Source organism: Leopardus geoffroyi, chromosome C2 (genome assembly GCF_018350155.1).
Source record: "Leopardus geoffroyi isolate Oge1 chromosome C2, O.geoffroyi_Oge1_pat1.0, whole genome shotgun sequence".
NCBI lineage: Eukaryota > Metazoa > Chordata > Mammalia > Carnivora > Felidae > Leopardus > Leopardus geoffroyi.
The window spans coordinates 151,981,171-152,000,194 of NC_059333.1; the positions used below are offsets into that span (position 1 = coordinate 151,981,171).

At 44.0% G+C, this 19,024-nt stretch overlaps 1 protein-coding gene across 3 annotated transcripts in view; it reads right to left on the reverse strand.

Moving 5' to 3' along the window:
- WDR48 (WD repeat domain 48) overlaps positions 1 to 19,024 on the reverse strand; it is a 44,067-nt gene that overhangs the window by 9,738 nt on the left and 15,305 nt on the right. Inside the window, exons 3-14 of one of the 3 annotated variants that reach the window (XM_045436506.1) lie at positions 18,906 to 18,984; positions 18,139 to 18,221; positions 17,896 to 18,025; positions 17,701 to 17,814; positions 15,855 to 15,943; positions 15,374 to 15,475; positions 10,282 to 10,506; positions 7,894 to 7,968; positions 6,442 to 6,544; positions 4,584 to 4,681; positions 3,380 to 3,487; positions 2,970 to 3,066 (exon numbers count right to left, since the gene is read on the reverse strand). In XM_045436506.1, the coding sequence (XP_045292462.1) occupies positions 2,970 to 3,066; positions 3,380 to 3,487; positions 4,584 to 4,681; positions 6,442 to 6,544; positions 7,894 to 7,968; positions 10,282 to 10,506; positions 15,374 to 15,475; positions 15,855 to 15,943; positions 17,701 to 17,814; positions 17,896 to 18,025; positions 18,139 to 18,221; positions 18,906 to 18,984 (1,303 nt within the window). Of the gene's footprint in view, positions 1 to 2,912; positions 3,067 to 3,379; positions 3,488 to 4,583; positions 4,682 to 6,441; positions 6,545 to 7,893; positions 7,969 to 10,281; positions 10,507 to 15,373; positions 15,476 to 15,854; positions 15,944 to 17,700; positions 17,815 to 17,895; positions 18,026 to 18,138; positions 18,222 to 18,905; positions 18,985 to 19,024 lie in introns of all 3 variants that reach the window. The other 2 variants (XM_045436505.1, XM_045436504.1) reach the window with 2 other exon arrangements.

A 19,024-nucleotide genomic window follows, 5' to 3' on the forward strand; every position in this document is an offset into this window, starting at 1 on the left:
TGCCAACGATGTTTAAAAGACTTTTAAAGATTTTGCCAAGTCTATTAAAATTTATCTTAGAATGTTTAAGCAGTGATAATACGGAGCAACTAACTGGTTGTTCTGATAATATGAAGCTATCTGGTTGTTCAGATATAACCATTCTTTTTTTTTTTTTAATGTTTTTTTTTGAGAGAGAGAAAGAGCAGGTGAGCAGGGGAGGGGCAGAGGAAGGGAGAGAGAGAATCCCCAGCAGATGCCGTGTCGTCAGAGCAGAGCCCAACGCAGGGCTTGAACCTATGAACAGTGAGATCATGACCTGAGCTGAAGTCGAACACTTAACCAACTGAACCACCTAGGTGCCCCAAATAGGACCATTTTAAAAAAATGAACAAAAACAGAGGCCTGGGTGGCTCAGCTGGTTAAGCGTCTGACTCTTGATTTTGGCTCAGGTCATGATTTCACATGATTTCTCTCTGCTGACAGTGGGGAGCCTGCTTGGGATTCTCTCTCTCTCCCCATCCCCCGCTCACACTGTCTCTGTCTCTGAAAATAAATAACTTAAAAAAAATTAAAAATGAACAAAAATGGGAATTACATTCTTTAAAGAACTATTTCCATATGGAGCCACTAAAACTATGTTTATGTACATCAGGTATGTCTACATACTACATTCTCAGGAGAATAGCAACCAAAGATGTAATCAACAAAATATAATAGGCTTTTATACGTTTCTTCTCACAATACACAAGAACTAACTCAAAATAGATTAAAGATTTGACTGTCAGAACCATAAAACTCCTAGAAGAAGGGGGGTGCCTGGGTGGCTCAGTCCGTCAAGCGTCCAACTTCGGCTCAGCTCATGATCTCGTGGGTTGTGAGCTCGAGCCCCACGTCGGGCTCTGTGCTGAGAGCTCAGAGCCTGGAACCTGCTTCGGATTCTGTGTCTCCCTCTCTCTCTGTTCCTCCCCTGCTCGCGCTCTGTCTCTTTCTCTCTCAAGATTAAATAAAAATTTTAAAAATTAAGGAAAAAAAAAAAAACCCTAGAAGAAAACATAGGCAGCAAGGTCCTGGAGCTTGGTGATGATTTTTTGGATCTGACACCAAAAGCAAAACAACAAAAGCAAACGTGAGCTAGTGGGACTACATCAGGCTAACAAGCTCCGCACAGCAAAGGAAACCATCAACAAAATGAAAAGGCAGCCTACGGCATAGGAGAAATCTCTACAAATCATAGATCTGATAAGGGGTTAATACCCAAAATATACAAGGAATTCATACAACTCAACGGCAAAAACAAAAACGGAAAACAAGCAATCCAGTTAAAAAATGGGCAGACAGGGGCGCCCGGCTGGTTCAGTTGGTGGAGCATGTGACTCCGATCTCAGGGATTGTGAGTTCAAGCCCCACACTGGGTACAGAGATTACTTAAGAATAAAATCTTAAAAAAAAAAAAAGGACAGAAGATCTGAATATTTTCCCAAAGAAGACATACAGATGGCCAACAAGTACATGAAAAAAAATGCTCAACATCACTAATCATCGGGGAAATGCAAATCAAAAGCACAACCTCACACACATTAGAATGGCTAGTACCAAAAAGATACAAGGTAAGTGTTCATGAAAATGTGCGTGAAGGGAACCCTCTTACACTGTTGGTGGGAACGTAAACTGGTGCAGTCACTGTGCAAAACAGTATGCAGTCTCCTCAAGAAATTAAAAATAGTAAATGCCGTGTTATCTCGCAATTCCACTTCTGGGTATTTACCCAAAGAAAATGAAAAAAAAAAAAAACAACTCAAAAAGATATACACACCCTTATGTTCACTGCAGCAGTATTTACAGTAGCCAAGATATGGAAACCAAGCGTTCATCGGTAGATGAACGGATAAAGAAAAAATGTGGTACGTCGGTACAACGGAATGTTATTCAGCCACAAGAAAGAACACAATCCTGCCATCTGTGATAATTCAGTTGGACCTTGAGGGCTATGTGACATAAGACAGAGAAAGACAATAGCAGATGATCTCACATATACGTCGAATCTTGAAAAGAAACAAAAGACAAAATAGACTGGTGGTCGCCAGAGGCAGGGAGCAGTGACGTGAAGAGGATACCAAAAGGCACAAACTTCCAGTTATCGCGTAAGTCAGTCCCGGCGACTACTATTGTGCACATTTGAAAGCTGCCAACAGGGCAGACCGTAGACGTTCTCATCATAAGCAGCAACAACAACAACAAAAATGTGTAACTATGTACTGCGGTAATGGACATTAACTAGATTTATGACCATTTTGCAATATATACAAATATTGAATCAGGTTGGACATCTGAAACTAATATAATGTCACATGCCAATTGTACCTCAATTAAAAACAAACAAACAAAACAAAGGAAGACACCAGAACTGTTTCCCAGCTTCACTTTTCCTACCCTAACAGATTTCCAGAAAGGATTAGGGGTAGAGAGTGTGCTGTGTGTTTAATTGTTAAAGGTAAACCACAGACTGCGAGAAAAACCCAGGCCCCCAAAACATTTATTTATCTTAAAACCAATTTATTCAAAGTTACTTATTTATTTATTTTGAGGGAGAAAGAGAGCCTGAGCTGGGGAGGGGGGAGAGAGGGAGGGAGAAGAGAATCCCAAGCAGACTCCGTGCTGTCAGCGTGGGGCCCAACACAGGACTCAAACTCACCCGCCGTGAGATCACGACCTGAGCCAAAATCAAGAGTCGGACACTTAACCGACTGAGCCACCCAGGCGCCCCAAGACCCCCAAAACATTTAAAACGGTATAGTATTTTCAAATTCCATGAGGGAATATATGTATTTCTTGAAAAGTGATTTAAAAATGCCCAAATATTGTTAAAAAAAAAAAGGGAGCACACAGCAAAGAAAACCAAAGCAAACCAAACACAAACAAAAAAACCTAACCCAGCACAGATCCACCTTCTCTTTCGAAAGGAGGGAGGGAAGGACACTTAAACGCACGTTTTGGATCTGACCCGTCAGGGCTGCTGAAGCCAGCGTCTTTTGCAGAAACCCAAGCAGCAAAACAATCACTCTCATCCAAAGTAATAGTCAACATCTGTCAAAATAAAAACACTGTTAGCAGCATTCCATTTCAACACATTCTCCTAATATGCCCCTGCGTATCTGTACTAAGTGCTAAGCCACAGATTCAGGACCAAAATGTGTTTCATGGGATTCACAGGAACTACAGTTTAATTTCCTGGGATACCAAAAGGCACTTTTTAACTGCATTTGGCGAGTATTAACATGAAAAACTTACCGCGTTCATACTTAAACATAGGGACTCCGTACTTAATAATACTTAATTTTGAGCTACATAAGAAACTTTCAACTATCCCAAATTGTACGAATATCAGTTGCAAACTCACCCCTGTTTTTAAGTCTACTGAGAACCAATTTGGCACATACACCATCTTAAATCTTTTCTTAATTTCATCCTCAAAATCCACTTTGCCCAGATCTTCAACTTTACATGCCTATACAGCAAAAAGAAAGTATGGGAATTATCAATATCAAAATTTTACACATATTCACATCTGTCTCAATAAAATGGAGTCAAAGAAACATTTCAACAAGGACGTGGCCAAATAGTTGCAGGTAGATGCTTTAAGACAAAAATATCCGCTATTACACTTTTAAGTTAAAAGGAAAAAAAAACCCAAAACACAAAACGTTCTCTTTTTGGAACTGTCATGTTGGTCATACTGATAAAACACATCATCACACTGACCTGGAAGCAATGTTAAATGAGGCACCGACAATCTTCCAGGAACAAAGAACAGTTACTAAACACCCTAGGAGACCCGGGCAGCTGCTGTGAAGACGAGAGCTACCCTACGGGCAGCCCGGTAAGGTTTCTCTTTCTTGACCCTTCCGATCTCTCCTTCACTGCCCTCGAGTGCTCCCCAGAGGCATGTCCTGACCTCCGCCGGAGCCCTGGGGCGTTTCCCATCACAGCTCACCTCCATGTCGTGGAATACTCCCTCCACCACCTCATCACATCAACGTGGCTCTTCCCTGAGGGTCAGCTGTCCTCTCGAAGGCTGACTCTGCTGCCTCTCCTCTATCCCGTGCCTCCCCGATGGCACATGGAGACCACTTATTCCCTCGCCTCCACGTAGAGATGCCTATTTCTCTGAGGCTGCAGGATACCCTACCCCGTTCCCTCATTCCACCGGGCAACCTCTGTGGCCGCTCTCCCTGGGTAGAGGCTGGGGATCCTGCTAACATCCTACAGTGCACAGGACAGATCCCACTCCACCCTGCCTCCCTCGACAAAGACTTATTCGGCCCAAAATGTCAATAGTGTCAAGGATCAGGAACTGTGATGTATTCTTGTTAAGGCAAGGCAGCATATAGCAGAAAGGTTCCATTCACATTTTAGGTGCTTAAAAAGATGAACTATGGCCTTATCTACTATTTGTATTAAAAAGTACCCCCAAATAAGGTATTATTGCAATCAAATCTTAACTTACACACTTACTATCTTGGTTACTACGTATATTTTTTACAATAAACAATACAGGTGATACACGATCCAATAACTTACGTTTTATACAAAAAGATACTCACCTTCAATACATCCCAATATGCCACATTATTATTGGTATCTTTGGTTAATATATGTCTCTTATCATTAAGAATGTGACACTGAATAATACTAGCACCCCCTAAAGGAAAAAAGAAACCCACACGATTAGCAAAACAATTCTCTATTTAAATTCACAGTATGGCAATAATCACTAATTGGCACGTAACAACATAAATCATAACATCCATCAGAAGGAAGGCGAGTCAAAAGATACATAGATATTAATATATATACATATAATTATATCTAAGGCAATTTAAGGCCAAAGAAAAACTGTCTCATCTTAAAAACAGACTATAGGGGCGCCTGGGTGGCGCAGTCGGTTAAGCGTCCGACTTCAGCCAGGTCACGATCTCGCGGTCCGTGAGTTCGAGCCCCGCGTCAGGCTCTGGGCTGATGGCTCGGAGCCTGGAGCCTGTTTCCGATTCTGTGTCTCCCTCTCTCTCTGCCCCTCCCCCGTTCATGCTCTGTCTCTCTCTGTCCCAAAAATAAATAAACGTTGAAAAAAAAAATTAAAAAAAAAAAACAAAACAGACTATAGCTTTAAAAACTCCCTACTTCGAGGGGCTTCTAGTGGAAAATTGTTAAGGGCAAACAGTTTTACCCAGTGGGAAAAGTTCACAATTATTATTATTGTTATTTTTTAATATAATTTATTGTCAAATTGGTTTCCCTACAACACCCAGTGCTCATCCCAACAGGTGCCCTCCTCGATACCCATCGCCCACCCTCCCCTCCCTCCCACCCCCCATCAACCCTCAGTTTGTTCTCAGTTTTTAAGAGTCTCTTATGCTTTGGCTCTCTCCCACTCTAACCTCTTTTTTTTTTTTCCCCTCCCCCTCCCCCATGGGTTTCTGTTAAGTTTCTCAGGATCCACATAAGAGTGAAAACATATGGTATCTGTCTTTCTCTGTATGGCTTATTTCACTTAGCATCACACTCTCCAGTTCCATCCACGTTGCTACAAAGGGCCATATTTCGTTCTTTCTCATTGCCACGTAGTACTCCATTGTGAATATAAACCCCAATTTCTTTATCCACTCATCAGTTGATGGACATTTAGGCTCTTTCCATCATTTGGCTACTGTTGAAAGGGCTGCTATAAATACCCACTGGGAAAAGTTCAATCGGTGACAGAAAATCTCTGAATCAGTCCCATGGCTAACTTTTGCTTCCTGTCTTCCTTCTCTCTCTGATGCCACCTGCACGGACATCGAACTGCAGACCAAGACACCAGTAAGTACCCTGACCCCACACTCCAGCATTCAAGACAGAGTTGCCGCCTCCAGGGGCAGCACAGAGAATACAAGGATCAGCCTGACTTTTTCTGCCTTGTGCCGAGAGACAACATTCAACTCTCTAGATGTTGCAAAGTGGTTTGGCTTTTCCAACACCATCATTATTCTGATGCTAGGCAAAAAGACTGTACCTCAAGAAAGCCCACTTTTTAAAGTCACTAAATCGCATCTAAAAAAAAAAAAAACAAACTTATTTTTGAGAGTGAGAGAAAGAGAGAGAGAGAGAGAGAGAGAAAATGAGCGGGGAGGGGGACAGAATATCTGAAGCGGGTTCTGCGCTGACCACAGAGAGCCTGATGCGGAGCTTGAACTCACGGCCTGAGCCGAAGTCAGACATTTAACCGACTGAGCCACCCAGGCACCCCAACACTAAGTAGCATTTAAAAAATATATTTCTTCTATTAAAAATAAACCTATATACTGTGTCTCCTGTTGACAGGAGAATTACATTTAAAGGAAAGTCATCTCCTTTTTGTCTATCTCTTAGTAACTATAATTAACCTTAGTAAAAAGTATCGTACCTTCCACCTTCCCTACTCACCTTTAATAACCTGGTCAGGCTGCGTACAAAGTGGTGTTATAGGATTTGTACAGTCATTGTCATAATCTCCGGAGGCTCTGAAATTATGAATTCCCTTCAAGGTCTAAAGGAAAAAAATTCATTTTTTAATCATTTTACGCTTTATCATTTGCCAATCCGTTTCAAGTGGCAAGAAAAACAAAGAACAAGAAAAAACAAAACAGTAAAATCAACCACAAAATATTTAGTGACAAAGTACAATTACCTACCACGATTTAAAAAAAAAAAAAAGTATTAAGAAGGGAATGTCAACATTATCTTTTTGGAGAGAAAAATAAGCTGTCTTCCAGGTAAAGCTATTGTTGATTTCAAATTGGGACAATGAAATTTAGACAAGATATATAACATTTTTTACCATACCAAGAAAGCCCACTTGACTGGCATATAAACAAATAAATGTAAACACACTCTCTTTTGTTATCTGCACATAATCTGGTAAGCAAGAAAACTTAAATGTTCTTTAAATAACGCTTAAGGATTAGTAGTATTTTTTTTTTAATTTTTTTTTTTTCAACGTTTATTTATTTTTGGGACAGAGAGAGACAGAGCATGAACGGGGGAGGGGCAGAGAGAGAGGGAGACACAGAATCGGAAACAGGCTCCAGGCTCTGAGCCATCAGCCCAGAGCCTGACGCGGGGCTCGAACTCCCAGACCGCGAGATCGTGACCTGGCTGAAGTCGGATGCTTAACCAACTGCGCCACCCAGGCACCCCAAGGATTAGTAGTATTTTTGATGACTTCTCTATGCGTATCCTCTAATTCTATCCCTGTTCTATGAGGGAAAAGAAAATGAATTTGAAAGCACAATTTGCTAATTCTCTTATGCTTAGAAAAACAGAATCCTAGCCAAGTGTCCCTGCCGTGTTGGTACAGGGATTCCCTGCTTTCCAAAAATAAAGCGTTCATATGAAAACTTCCATAAGCCGAAACCGTGTAAAGACAAAGAAGCAATCGCCATTTCATAAAAGCAACAATCCGCTTCCGATTTCTTTTGGTTACAGAAACTGAGTAACACAGGAATTTGCAGAAGTGAAGTCGTATAAAGCAAACTTCTGGACAGTGGGGGAAACTGCCTTCAAATGCAGAAGGTACCCAAGCTGCCTTCAAATGCAGTTCTGTGAGGTCAGAAGCTATACTGATATTTTTTGGTTTTACCGGGCAACGGTGCCTATTCTAAGCACAACAAATGTCCATCTTGGCTCCTGACAAAGAAGTCGGAAGCTTCATATTGACTTTTACCTTCATTTTAGTACAATCCTTAGGATGATACACACAGGCTTTCATGTTTTTGCCACTGTTCAAAAGCATGCTGGGCTTTTTCATCTTGAGCATTTGCTACTGGTATCCGGCAGGTCTGTGATAACAAACCACATGTTTGCACACCTTTGCCAGGTGTATGGAAGCTCACTTACCCATTTATTTACTGTAGACTTCGTCGTCGCGACCCAGATTGCGGGAGGGGGATCAGCTGACCTATCAAGCTCCATCTGAAAACAAAGCACAGAAACATTGCTTTCTTGAGTGCTGACTCTCCTGAGTCGCTGGGACTAGCTATGTATTATTAAATATCGACTCCTGCTGACGGTACCCTGGCATGCGTTAAAAAGCTAGGGGGCATGGGGCGCCTGGGTGGCTCAGTCCGTCAAGTGTCTGACCTCGGCTCAGGTCGTGAGCTTATGGTTCGTGGGTTCAAACCTTGTGCTGGGCTCTGTGCTGACAGCTCGGAGCCTGGAGCCTGCTCCAAATTCTGTGTCTCCCTCTCTCTCTGTCCTTCCCCCCACTCGTGCTCTCTCTCGCTCTCAAAAATAAATAATAAACATTGAGGAGAAAAAAAAAAAGCTAGGGATGCACAGGGGCACCTGGGTGGCTCAGTTGGTTGAGTGTCTGACTTGATTTCAGCTCAGGTCGTGGTCCCAGGCTCACGGGAATGAGCCGCGCAGAAGGCTCTGTGCTGAGTGTGGAGCCTGCTTGGGATTCTCTATCTCCCTGTGCCCCTCTCCCCTGCTTGCTCTCAAATAAAAATTTTTTAAAAAGAGGGAGAAAAGCTAGGGATGCACAGAATAACGAGGCAGTCTCTTTGCTAAAGGAAGCGTGGCCTCATAAAAGTATAATAGGGGTGACTTCTCATCAAAAACAGTGGCTTAAAGTCTGTGTGATTTTAAATTAATTAATTAATCAGGGGATCCAAACAGGTACGGTCAAAAGGATGACTTACATAATTTTTGTTTTTGCTCTTTTGTTTTTCTGTTCTTTTTAAAGTTTATTTTATTTTTTGGGAGAGAGCGTGCACGTGTGTGCACACAAGGCGGAGGGGAGGGGCAGAGAAAAGGAGAGACAGAATCCCAAGCAGGTTCCATGCCAACAGTGCAGAGCCTGATGTAGGGCTCAAACTCACAAACCATGAGATCGTGACCTGACCCAAGATCAAGAGTCGGATGCTTAACCGACCTGGCGCCCCTATTCTTTCTTAATGATAAAGAAATAGATCTTTCTCCATGAAGATGTTTGTACTAAAAAAACATCCTGAGAATACAGCAAAAGTGAAAAATATGCAAGTGAGCCCCCCCCCACCCAAGAATAGTACACCTGTGAAGAGCTTACTGCGTCTTCTGTATTTTTAAAATAGCACACGTATAGAAACACATCCCTGCACCCATGTACATAGTCTGCACACAAAATCACTCTGTAGTCAGTCAACCACTATTCTTCCCGTGCCAGGAAATGGAAGGTTGGGAGCTGTGGGACAGGCTGGACTCCTCGCAAGAAGGAATACCCTCAGTTCAGAGTGACGTTTCTTGTAACACACAGTTATGTGGGCACTAAGTCCTTTTAGGCGTTCCTCTCCCCTGGCCCTGCAAAACGCCGCGTTTCTCCTCCCTGCCGTCTGCCCCCGGGAGCCTGCTTCCTGCACACAGGCTCTGACTGCAGCAACTCCCTTGCTTCTCCAGGATTACTGGGTGTGTCCCTGGGGGGGGACCACCTATTCTGAAGAGCTGTACTCGGCCAGTATGTGTGCGCTCATAGGCCACAAGCATCCCCTCAACCGTCTCATTCGACCTCTATTCCTTTGCTTCAGCTCTTCCTCTCATACTGTGGTCTGGGTGTCAGATGTCGCTCAGTTTTGTGGGTATCTGCAGTTTTGTCTCTTGCTTTCCTGATTGTTTTTGGACGACTGTTGTGAAAAGGAAGTCGTGCTGCCTTTGTGCCTCCATTTTAAACCCGGAGTTCTCTTCAGTACGGTTTTAACGTGCAATGCTGAGATGATCGGTGAGGCCGAACGCGCGGTCATGTGATGACAGGCCATTCTGCAGTCCAGGCTTCACTTTTAGCAGGTGTCAGTATGGACGGCTTCCCAAGTACTCTTTCACCCACACGCCGGACGCTGGTCAGCAATCGGGACGACTGTGAGGTAGAAACGTCAGGTTTGGAGTATGAACCGGCTCGTTCTCTTCTTCCGAAGCATTCTTCCACATCCCCCCTCCGAGGCAGTGGTCTTTCTGCTTTGCTGTCTGCTCGCGGACACCCGAACTTGTCACATGCCTCCACTCAGGACAGGTTAGGAAAGCCGGGGGAGCTCAGGAGCAACGTGGGGCAGTCGCACTAGGATTCGCCGGTGGGAGAGCTACGTGTCACGAACGTACCCAAAAAGTCACGATCTCTTCTACGGATGACTAACACAACTTCAAATATCTTTTTTTCACCACCCCACAGCTGTGTGAGTTGTGTTCTAATACAGATTTTGCTGGATTTGGCCAGCACGTGTAACACTCTTAGGCACAAAACTAAAACGCAGGACATACCTTGAGAACTGGTGCTTTTTCTTCACAAATTAGTACCCGAATGTCAGGGCTTCTCAGGTCGGTACAGTAAATCTTCCTGTCCCTTCCACCAGAATACACGTGTGTGAAGGCGTCATTGACCTGCAGAGCCCAAACGCCTTCATCATGGACTCGGTACGTCGCTATACATCTCTGTTGGCCAAGGGACCAAAGGCGAATTGTCCCATCAGAACTGCCCGAAAGGCACTGAAAACAGAGAAAGTTAACGTTAGAAAAAGTTCCGGCCAGAAGGTTCCTGCTTCCCTGTGTTCTGCAGCCGGTGTCTGTCCTTGTTGACTCTACACTGTCAAACGCACACGTCTGACAACCTGTATTTCTGCCTCTGATAAAGACTTCTGATAAGCACGCACCATAGGCTCACATGACCGAAGGCAACAGTACCTGCTCAAGCAGGGGAAAAAAACTGCCTTTGTCCTCTCTTGCGTGGCCACATGCAGAATTAGCATCCCCTGAGAAGTTTTTAAAAATGCAGATTCCTGGGTCCGATTCCAGACTTAATGTGGCAGAAACTGTGGTGGGGCCCAGCAATGCATGCTTTGATGGGCTCTCCAGGTCATTCTGGTACTCTAAGGTTGACAAGCTTTGCACTAGGCCAGCAAGCCTATTTTTTTTTTTTTTTAATTTTTTTTTCAACGTTTATTTATTTTTGGGACAGAGAGAGACAGAGCATGAACGGGGGAGGGGCGGAGAGAGAGGGAGACACAGAATCGGAAACAGGCTCCAGGCTCTAAGCCATCAGCCCAGAGCCCGACGCGGGGCTCGAACTCACGGACCGCGAGATCGTGACCTGGCTGAAGTCGGACGCTTAACCGACTGCGCCACCCAGGCGCCCCCAGCAAGCCTATTAGAGCCAGGGGTCACACTCCGTCTCATCCCCCTGCTCATGGCAATGGATTCCTGATGGCCTGCCAGGTCTCTGAGATTCTACTAATAGGAATCAGAAGCAAATCCTAGTCCCAGGCTTACCACTCACTCTCTGTGACCTTGGGTACTTCCCATCTGAGCCTCAAGTTCAATGTCTATTAATATAAAATGGGGACCTCCAGCATTCAGAGTTAACATTAGCAATTCTGACGCTTTCTAAAGGTTCCGGAGCATCAACTGTGTAGAAGTTGCTGGCACACAAATTAGGGCCGAGCACGCTGTGAGTCCGACAGAAGGAGGCTGAATCAGCCACATGCCTGGTGTTCGCTACCAGTTCCCATGGTGACTTGCCAAAGGGAAAAAACCTTACTCCTCTGAGGGAACAAGTGGCCTTGAGGAGACGCAAGTGTTGGTGCTGGCGTATGAAATCAAGTAGGCAAAAAAGCTTAGAGCAGGTAGCTGTGGGCTTAGAGATTTGGGAAGTGTCCGAATAGATGAGGCCTTCAGGAATGTTAAAGATATACCGGCGTGCCCCGTGACTGGAAGGACCCTTTAGAACTCTGGACAAGGTTAACTAAATGAACACGTACCGGGAGACTCCCCGTAAGTGGCCAGGAGCATCGGTGTTTGAATCACCTGTTCCAACTGGTCTCCAAGGCAACCGAGAGACCGGCCAACAAAGAAACTGCCCCAGCTAAGTTACAAGCAGACCTCCAACATGCGCGCGGGAGGACCGACAGAATCTAATGGAGGAAGGGCAAGGAAGGGCTCGCCTTCCACGAAGAGACGCTACTCTGAGGTGGTGAAGCTGTCAGTACAGCTCTGATCCCTCAGATCCTAGGCCGTGTACCTACAGAGAGTAAGTCTGACAACTTGAGGAGGAGGAAACTCCACCCTAAGGTGATGGGCTGGAAGTCCTCAGAGCCTGGGCAGCTTGCAGTTACTCCCAAACCCAAAGTGTAGAGCTGAGAGCCGATGAGGGAACACAGAGCCGTATCAACCCTGATATGGAAGAGAAAATAATCTCTGATGGAAACTGTATTCTGAGACTGCTAAAAAGCAGGCCCCCAAGTAGACAACGATTGCTTCTAAAGCATAATGTCGGTGAACTTCCTTGTAGTGGTCGGTAGTGTGGCTTAAGGATGTGCCTATTTTATAGGACTTCTAGTGCCTGACAGTTTGCAGGAGCTAGAGTCGTGCACCAAACTATCTCCACCCTTCCGGCAGATACACGTGAAGACCCTGTCATTAGGAGGTAGCTCTTGGGACTAGGACAGGAGGCCCTGAATGGTTCTGCTACATCAGACTTAGGGGCACAGAGTCTACAGCCCTGGTCAGGGGGGTCTGTGCTCCTGAACGAGAAAGTAGAGGGGCCAGTGTTCCAAAGCCAGGCTGCTGTTGACCAACACGAGTGTTTCTGGGATGGTCGCTCATACATAACTGCAACTCCCAATAGCAGCCACGTGGGCATGGTAAGCTGGCAAGGAATAGCCTGATGCTCAAAGACCCCTGGGCCCATAAGATAAGATTACGCAGTACTTAGGTTACCAGGGAAACCCTCTGAGGGACACATCAGGATGTCACTGACTCAAACTAAGATGGCAGATGGTCCCAGCTCCTCGAGCAATTGCCTGAGCAAGTACAAGGGATGAGATGTCCAGTGGCTCGGCCCAGTAATGTTGGCACCGATCAAAACAAGCTCAGTGGCGACAGACCTCAAACAGTAAGATTTGCTAAACAATAACTACAACAAAGGAAGAGGATGTCCACAGGATTCACAGGCCTATTACACACACACACACACACACACGCACACACATTATTTTTTAATGCTTATTATTTTTGAGAGAGAGGCAGAAAGAGGGAGACAGAGAATCTGAAGCCGGCTGCACGGTCAGGGCTGAGCCCAGTGTGGGGCTAGAACCCACGAACTACAAGATCATGGCTCAAGCTGAACCACTGAGCCACGCAGGTGACCCTTATACGTTATCTTATCACTAGTCCTGACTTACAATGACACCGGAGATCCTGTGTTAGAAGCTTACAGGGCAACTCTGCAGGATACAGTACATACTCTGGTCCGGTAATTGTTGACTATTTCTCTCATATATTACAAGAGTTTGAGAATCAGTATGCCAAGGTTTCTTTTTCCTTCCTCTCTTTTACCCAAACAACTAGTTAGCATCGCTGTTATGTTGATCAGATTCCCTAATGTTAATATGTTGTGCAGTTGGTGGTTAAATTTACATTTAGCCTCCAGCTGCCAGTAAGGACAATGGATGGAGGAGGAAAGGGAGAAGGAGTCTCTGCCTGATTACGCACCCCAGGGCTGACGGCAGCCTTTCAAGCGGTCTGTGTACAGTGCGTGGAGCTGACTTCACGTGAAGTGCGTCTGTAACCACGTGTGCCAAATTGCCTTAGGTAAAAGCACACTCCTATCTGTACACACAGGAGACAAAGCAAGGAGTATAGGAGCAAGAGGAGCTTTAGAAAATCTGCCCAGGGGCGCCTGGGTGGCACAGTCGGTTAAGCGTCCGACTTCAGCCAAGTCACAATCTCGCGGTCCGTGAGTTCGAGCCCCGCGTCGGGCTCTGGGCTGATGGCTCAGAGCCTGGAGCCTGTTTCCGATTCTGTGTCTCCCTCTCTCTCTGCCCCTCCCCCGTTCATGCTCTGTCTCTCTCTGTCCCAAAAATAAATAAACGTTGAAAAAAAAAAAAATTGAAAATCTGCCCAGCCCACAGCCCCCTTCCGAAAACCGTCTCATCCACATCCCCTGTTTCGGGGCAGCTGCACAAAGACCACGTGACCCAGTCAAATCCCGAACAAAGCCAACAGAACAAGGCAGGGTCAGCCATCCCACGTGGAGCTCAGCGGCTACACTGCAAAAACAGTGAGGAGCGGACGGAACCGGGCTTCTCAGACTCCCATGAAAACGGGGCTGCAAAGGAACTCAAGAGCTCTAGAAAATGCCACAGCTCACAGAGAAGAATATACTTACTACTTCTAACCTTACCGACATTATGATCCCCACTTTGCAGATGAGCAAACCAAGGACTAGGAAAGTGAAGTCCTCTCCTCGAGGCCACACAGTAAGTACATGAACCCTGGGATGTAGCTCCAAAGACCTCCGTGGGCATCGTCTAACTTCTCTTTCCTGGTTCTGAAGGATGATTTCCTCTCACCTCCGGAGACAAAGGCTCCTCTAATTCACATGAGAGGCAACTTGCATGACGTGATTCCCACAGGAGTGACAGACTGATGGCGCTTCTCACTGGGCCACCTCCCCACTCTGCTTTTCCTAACCCACTCGCAACCAATTCCGGCTAGCTCTGGGCTCCTCCCTGGCCCGTGAGCAAACGTGGCTGGGGAGACGGGGGCACGGGGCAGAAGTAGGCCCTAACTGCAAACGGTGCTCGGTTTTTGTTTTTATTACCTACCTTGATGGAAGATCATTTTCCCACTGCTACAGAACAAATTGAATTGTGACTTATAATCCACAAATCATGGACCCAACAAAGTACTAGGGTACCAGTACGTGTTCAAACATTACCAAAATGTTTGTAAGTATTATGTCAGATGTCTAAACTTACAGACTGTATCTACAGAGTCAAATGACAGGATTTGGCCCAAAGTCAGACCCACTGTTAGGAAATTTTCACTAGCAGAAAGCATTCAATACCAAAACTTCCTTCTGCTTTACACAAAGTAACATTTTAAATTATCTTATCCTAAGGGCGCCTGGGTGGCTCAGTTGGTTAAGCGTCCAACTTGGGCTCGGGTGATGATCTCCTGGTTCGTGGGTTCGGGCCCCGCATCGGGCTCTGTGCTGACAGCTCGGAGCCTGGAGCCTGCTTGGGATTCTGTGTCTGCCTCTCTCTCTACCCCTCGCCCGCTCACACTCTGTGTCTCTCTCTCAAAAATAAACATTAAAAAATAAATAAAAAATAAATTATTTTATCCTATACCCATCGTGACTGCATCTAGTCATTGGCATTAGAGTTATTCTGAGGGAACCTCTTGTTTGCTCTCTATTTAAGTGAGGCAAACAGAATTAATTTCAAAATGTGGATTAGTATTAGGTGCAACTGGGGTATTTTAAGGATTGGAAAGTAGACCACTCTTCAGAAGTTTCTGGTGCATGAAATTTGAGACTGGGTCACTAGGTAAACATCCACGTGCAAGTACGTACCTGTGTACCATCCCTGTTCAACAGCAGTGCTTTGACATTGTCTGTGTGCCCTTTCAGCTTCATTAGTTTCGCACATGTTCTTGGATCCCACACCCTTAAAACCTGTGTATTTTAACAAAACGTTACATCAACTGAACACACACCTGAACAAATTTCAATAATAAATGACCGAGAGGTCAAATGACAACCATTACACTGTGAGGGAAATACTGTTTTGCCAATGGGCAACGACTGAGGCTCCCGATCTTTTCAAGTAGGAGGAACCCTTTCTAATGTCAAAACGTGAATAGGCCTCCCCCACCCATTCAGCCCACCCCCGTCACCACAAACGACAATAATTATATAGTTATATTCTTATTTGTTCAAATAAAACCTTTCCCTTAACAAAATCTCTGTCTGTGTATTTAGTAATTATACGGATCGAATTATTTTGGTGTCTCTGTTTTCCGGTGTTAAAATATACCCGTTAGCTCCCCCTTACCTTCTCAGTGGACCCTGATACAATGATTGTTCCCAGTTGATTCATTGCCAGGCTATAAATGGAATCTTTGTTCCCGCTTAAAGAAGAGGCTATTAAGGATAAACAAAGCTAAATGTTAACAAAATCATCATCTGTTCAGCAGTTAGCCAGCAAAAATTTAAGTTTAATTATTTAGCTTAGAAAATCTTTGTGAGTGTTCTAAGGAAAAGAAATCTTGCTATGAGGGAGATCATTCTAAACAACAATACTGTTATCAAAATTTACATCTTGTCTAGATTTGAGACACAAAAGTGCTCAATAAATATTTGCTAAATTGAACTGCACTGCCATTTAAAAACTATCCACATAAGTAATGTATTTTCAAAGATATACTCGTGCCAATAAATATGAACAACATATCCAAACTCACCGTTTTCAAGGAAACACAAGCCAAAACAAAAAATATTATTTTCACCTATCAAATCAGATTTTCAATGAGGCAATAATTAATTCTCGAAAAACAGTACAATGGTACTCTCATACATTACTTGTGGGATAAGTACAACTTGTTTGGTACAACTCTTGGAAGGATATTAGGCAATGTTTAGTGAGAATCATGTTCATGCTCTACAATTCAGAACTCAGTTTCACTGAATTGAAGGAAGCTACATATAAACTGTCTATACAGTATCATCCTAATTTTCAATAAAGAATAAATATAAGCAAAAATACTGAGAAGTTACGAGTAAAGGAGTTAATATACGTATTTAGAAAAGTAACAGGTTATGTGGTAAGTGCTCAATAACTGTTAGCTATTAGTACTTCTATAATCATAAATGAGCTTGTGTGATATCCTCTCTAAACGATTCTAAGCAAGATGTATCTGTTGCAGAATCTGTAACCCTAAGCCCGGTCTCTGACCCGGGGACAATCCTGCCTTCTTCTGCTTTGTTCCCTCTTGTTAGTGTTTCTTTGGGGCAGGCCCTACATCTAGAGAGCTAAATAATGTGTCATGACAGCCCCCAGCAGAGGTCAGCTGCTGGATCACTACAGTAATGCCCTGGGGAAAAATCAAGGAGATCAAGGGGCGAGTAGTGTTTAGAGCTCTGCATACTTCCTAGGGAAAAGGGTGGGAACAATATTCAAGAAATTATAAACATCAGTCTCCCAACCTGCCCTTCCTGGCACATCCTAGATTATATTAGGCCTGTTTTAGCTATGTCAATGTGAGTATTCCACAGTCATGAAAAGCTGGACCTGTATGTAGAGATCTAGATAGTTCAGGCCTATATCCTGAACACAGACCTGCCAGGCCAGCCTTAGCCACAAATGTGCTCCTAAAAGCCCTCTGACACCTGGCCTAGAGGACGCTAGTGGGCTGGCTCAAGTGTGAGGCTCAGTGTCAAATTTAGACTCCTATGGGTCTGACCTGGTAATCTCAGATCTCTTAGTTGATGAGGCATCTGTGCAATTAACGTGTTGTGAATGTTTCTGAATTGCCTCTGGAGGCACCCTAGCCTCTCCTGATCTCTTCTGAAATTGGCTGGATTCTTTAGGGTGGCTCTGAAAGGGTCCTGCAAAATCAGTGCAGGGAGCCTTTTCTTTCTTTGTGTATTTTCCATGTTGGCCATTAACTCAAGGGCTCATAGTAACACTTTTAAGAGTCAGAAACTGCCTGCTTTGTCAAGTAATCACCACCTCCACCAACAGTGTCTGCTGAGATTGTGACCCTGGACCAGGCAATGCTACGGGAGGTACAAAGTGGTAATAAGACAGACTCTTTTGCCCTGTAGGAACTTACACTTTAGCTAGGGAGCTAAGACGTGCACATGTACGAAAATAGCCAGGTTACACCTGGAGAAGTTACCATTTTTAGACTGCAGTGAGGAACTAGCTCCTTGTTGTTCAATCATACTCTTGGGGGCTAGAACGCTGTAGGTAGAAGCACTCTCAAAATATGAACCACTGTCTCGATGCAAACCTATCAAAGATGTTTCATCAACCATTCTTTATTTATGTCAACTTGAATCACTTCCAAAGAAATTTTTTTCAAACGCCTTACTTGTGACAGTGTTGTTTGAGGCAGTCAATGCTGTTAAGGTATTCACATCCCAAAGGAATATCTGTCTGTCCAAACCAGCTGAAGCTACCAGTTCTTTATCCTTGGCATAGGCTAAGGCCTTTACATAATCCTGCAAGAGAACACACACACGATGACCCACCAGATCGGTAAGAAAAGGAGTCACAGAAAGTACTGAGAGCTCGACGTTACGCTAAAGACGCTGAAAATTGTTTGTCGTTTTACCTTATGTGTCCTTAGTGTTGACATGCAAAATCCCTTATGTGCATTCCACACTTTCACTGTTGTGTCAGAAGAAGCAGATATTACTAGAAGAGGCAAAGAATAAACGAACCCCTTAGTAAGACTTTTCATCATTTTAAGGACTCTTAACAGTGTAACATGCTTTCAAACTGACATTCATAGACAGACACATATACTTGAATATTTACAGTATTTGTAACATTAATTCCAGTATCTGTTAATGTTCACACACACACACACACATCTAAAAGCTCTTCCTAGAACCTATTTTTGAAACATGTTTTTAAATATGCAGGGCAAAGTTTTTTAATGTTCCAGTTGAAGGCACAACTAATTTGATTGAAAAAAATTTTTCTAACACAGACTGCAAAACTAAGAAATGGATCTTACCATAATAAGAACAAAAAGAGACATTAATAAGGCTAACAGAAGACTGCATATTGTACGAATCTGTTTACATATATATAGCTTGAAAGTAGGCAAAACTAATTTATAGTCTCTAGCAGACAGGAGAGCAGTTATCTTGGGGCATGAGGGAGTGACTGAAAGGGTGGTCCAAGGGGGATTTTGGTAATCTGTACCTAGACACGGGTATTCACCTTATGAAATTTTACTGAGCTGCATTCTCAAGGTGTGTGCTTTTCTGCATGTATGTCAGACTTCAATTAAAAAGGCACATGAAAAATAAAAACACATACCAAGTTGAGTGAAAAACTCCCAGAAACCCAATAATCTAAAGAAGTACTTACATGTTTTCCCATTACAACAAAGCACAATGTCGTTTACCCAATCGGTATGGTGTTCCATAGATGCTATATATGGATCTTGCTAAAATAAAAAGAAAAATTGTGAGAACGTCACTAGTTTA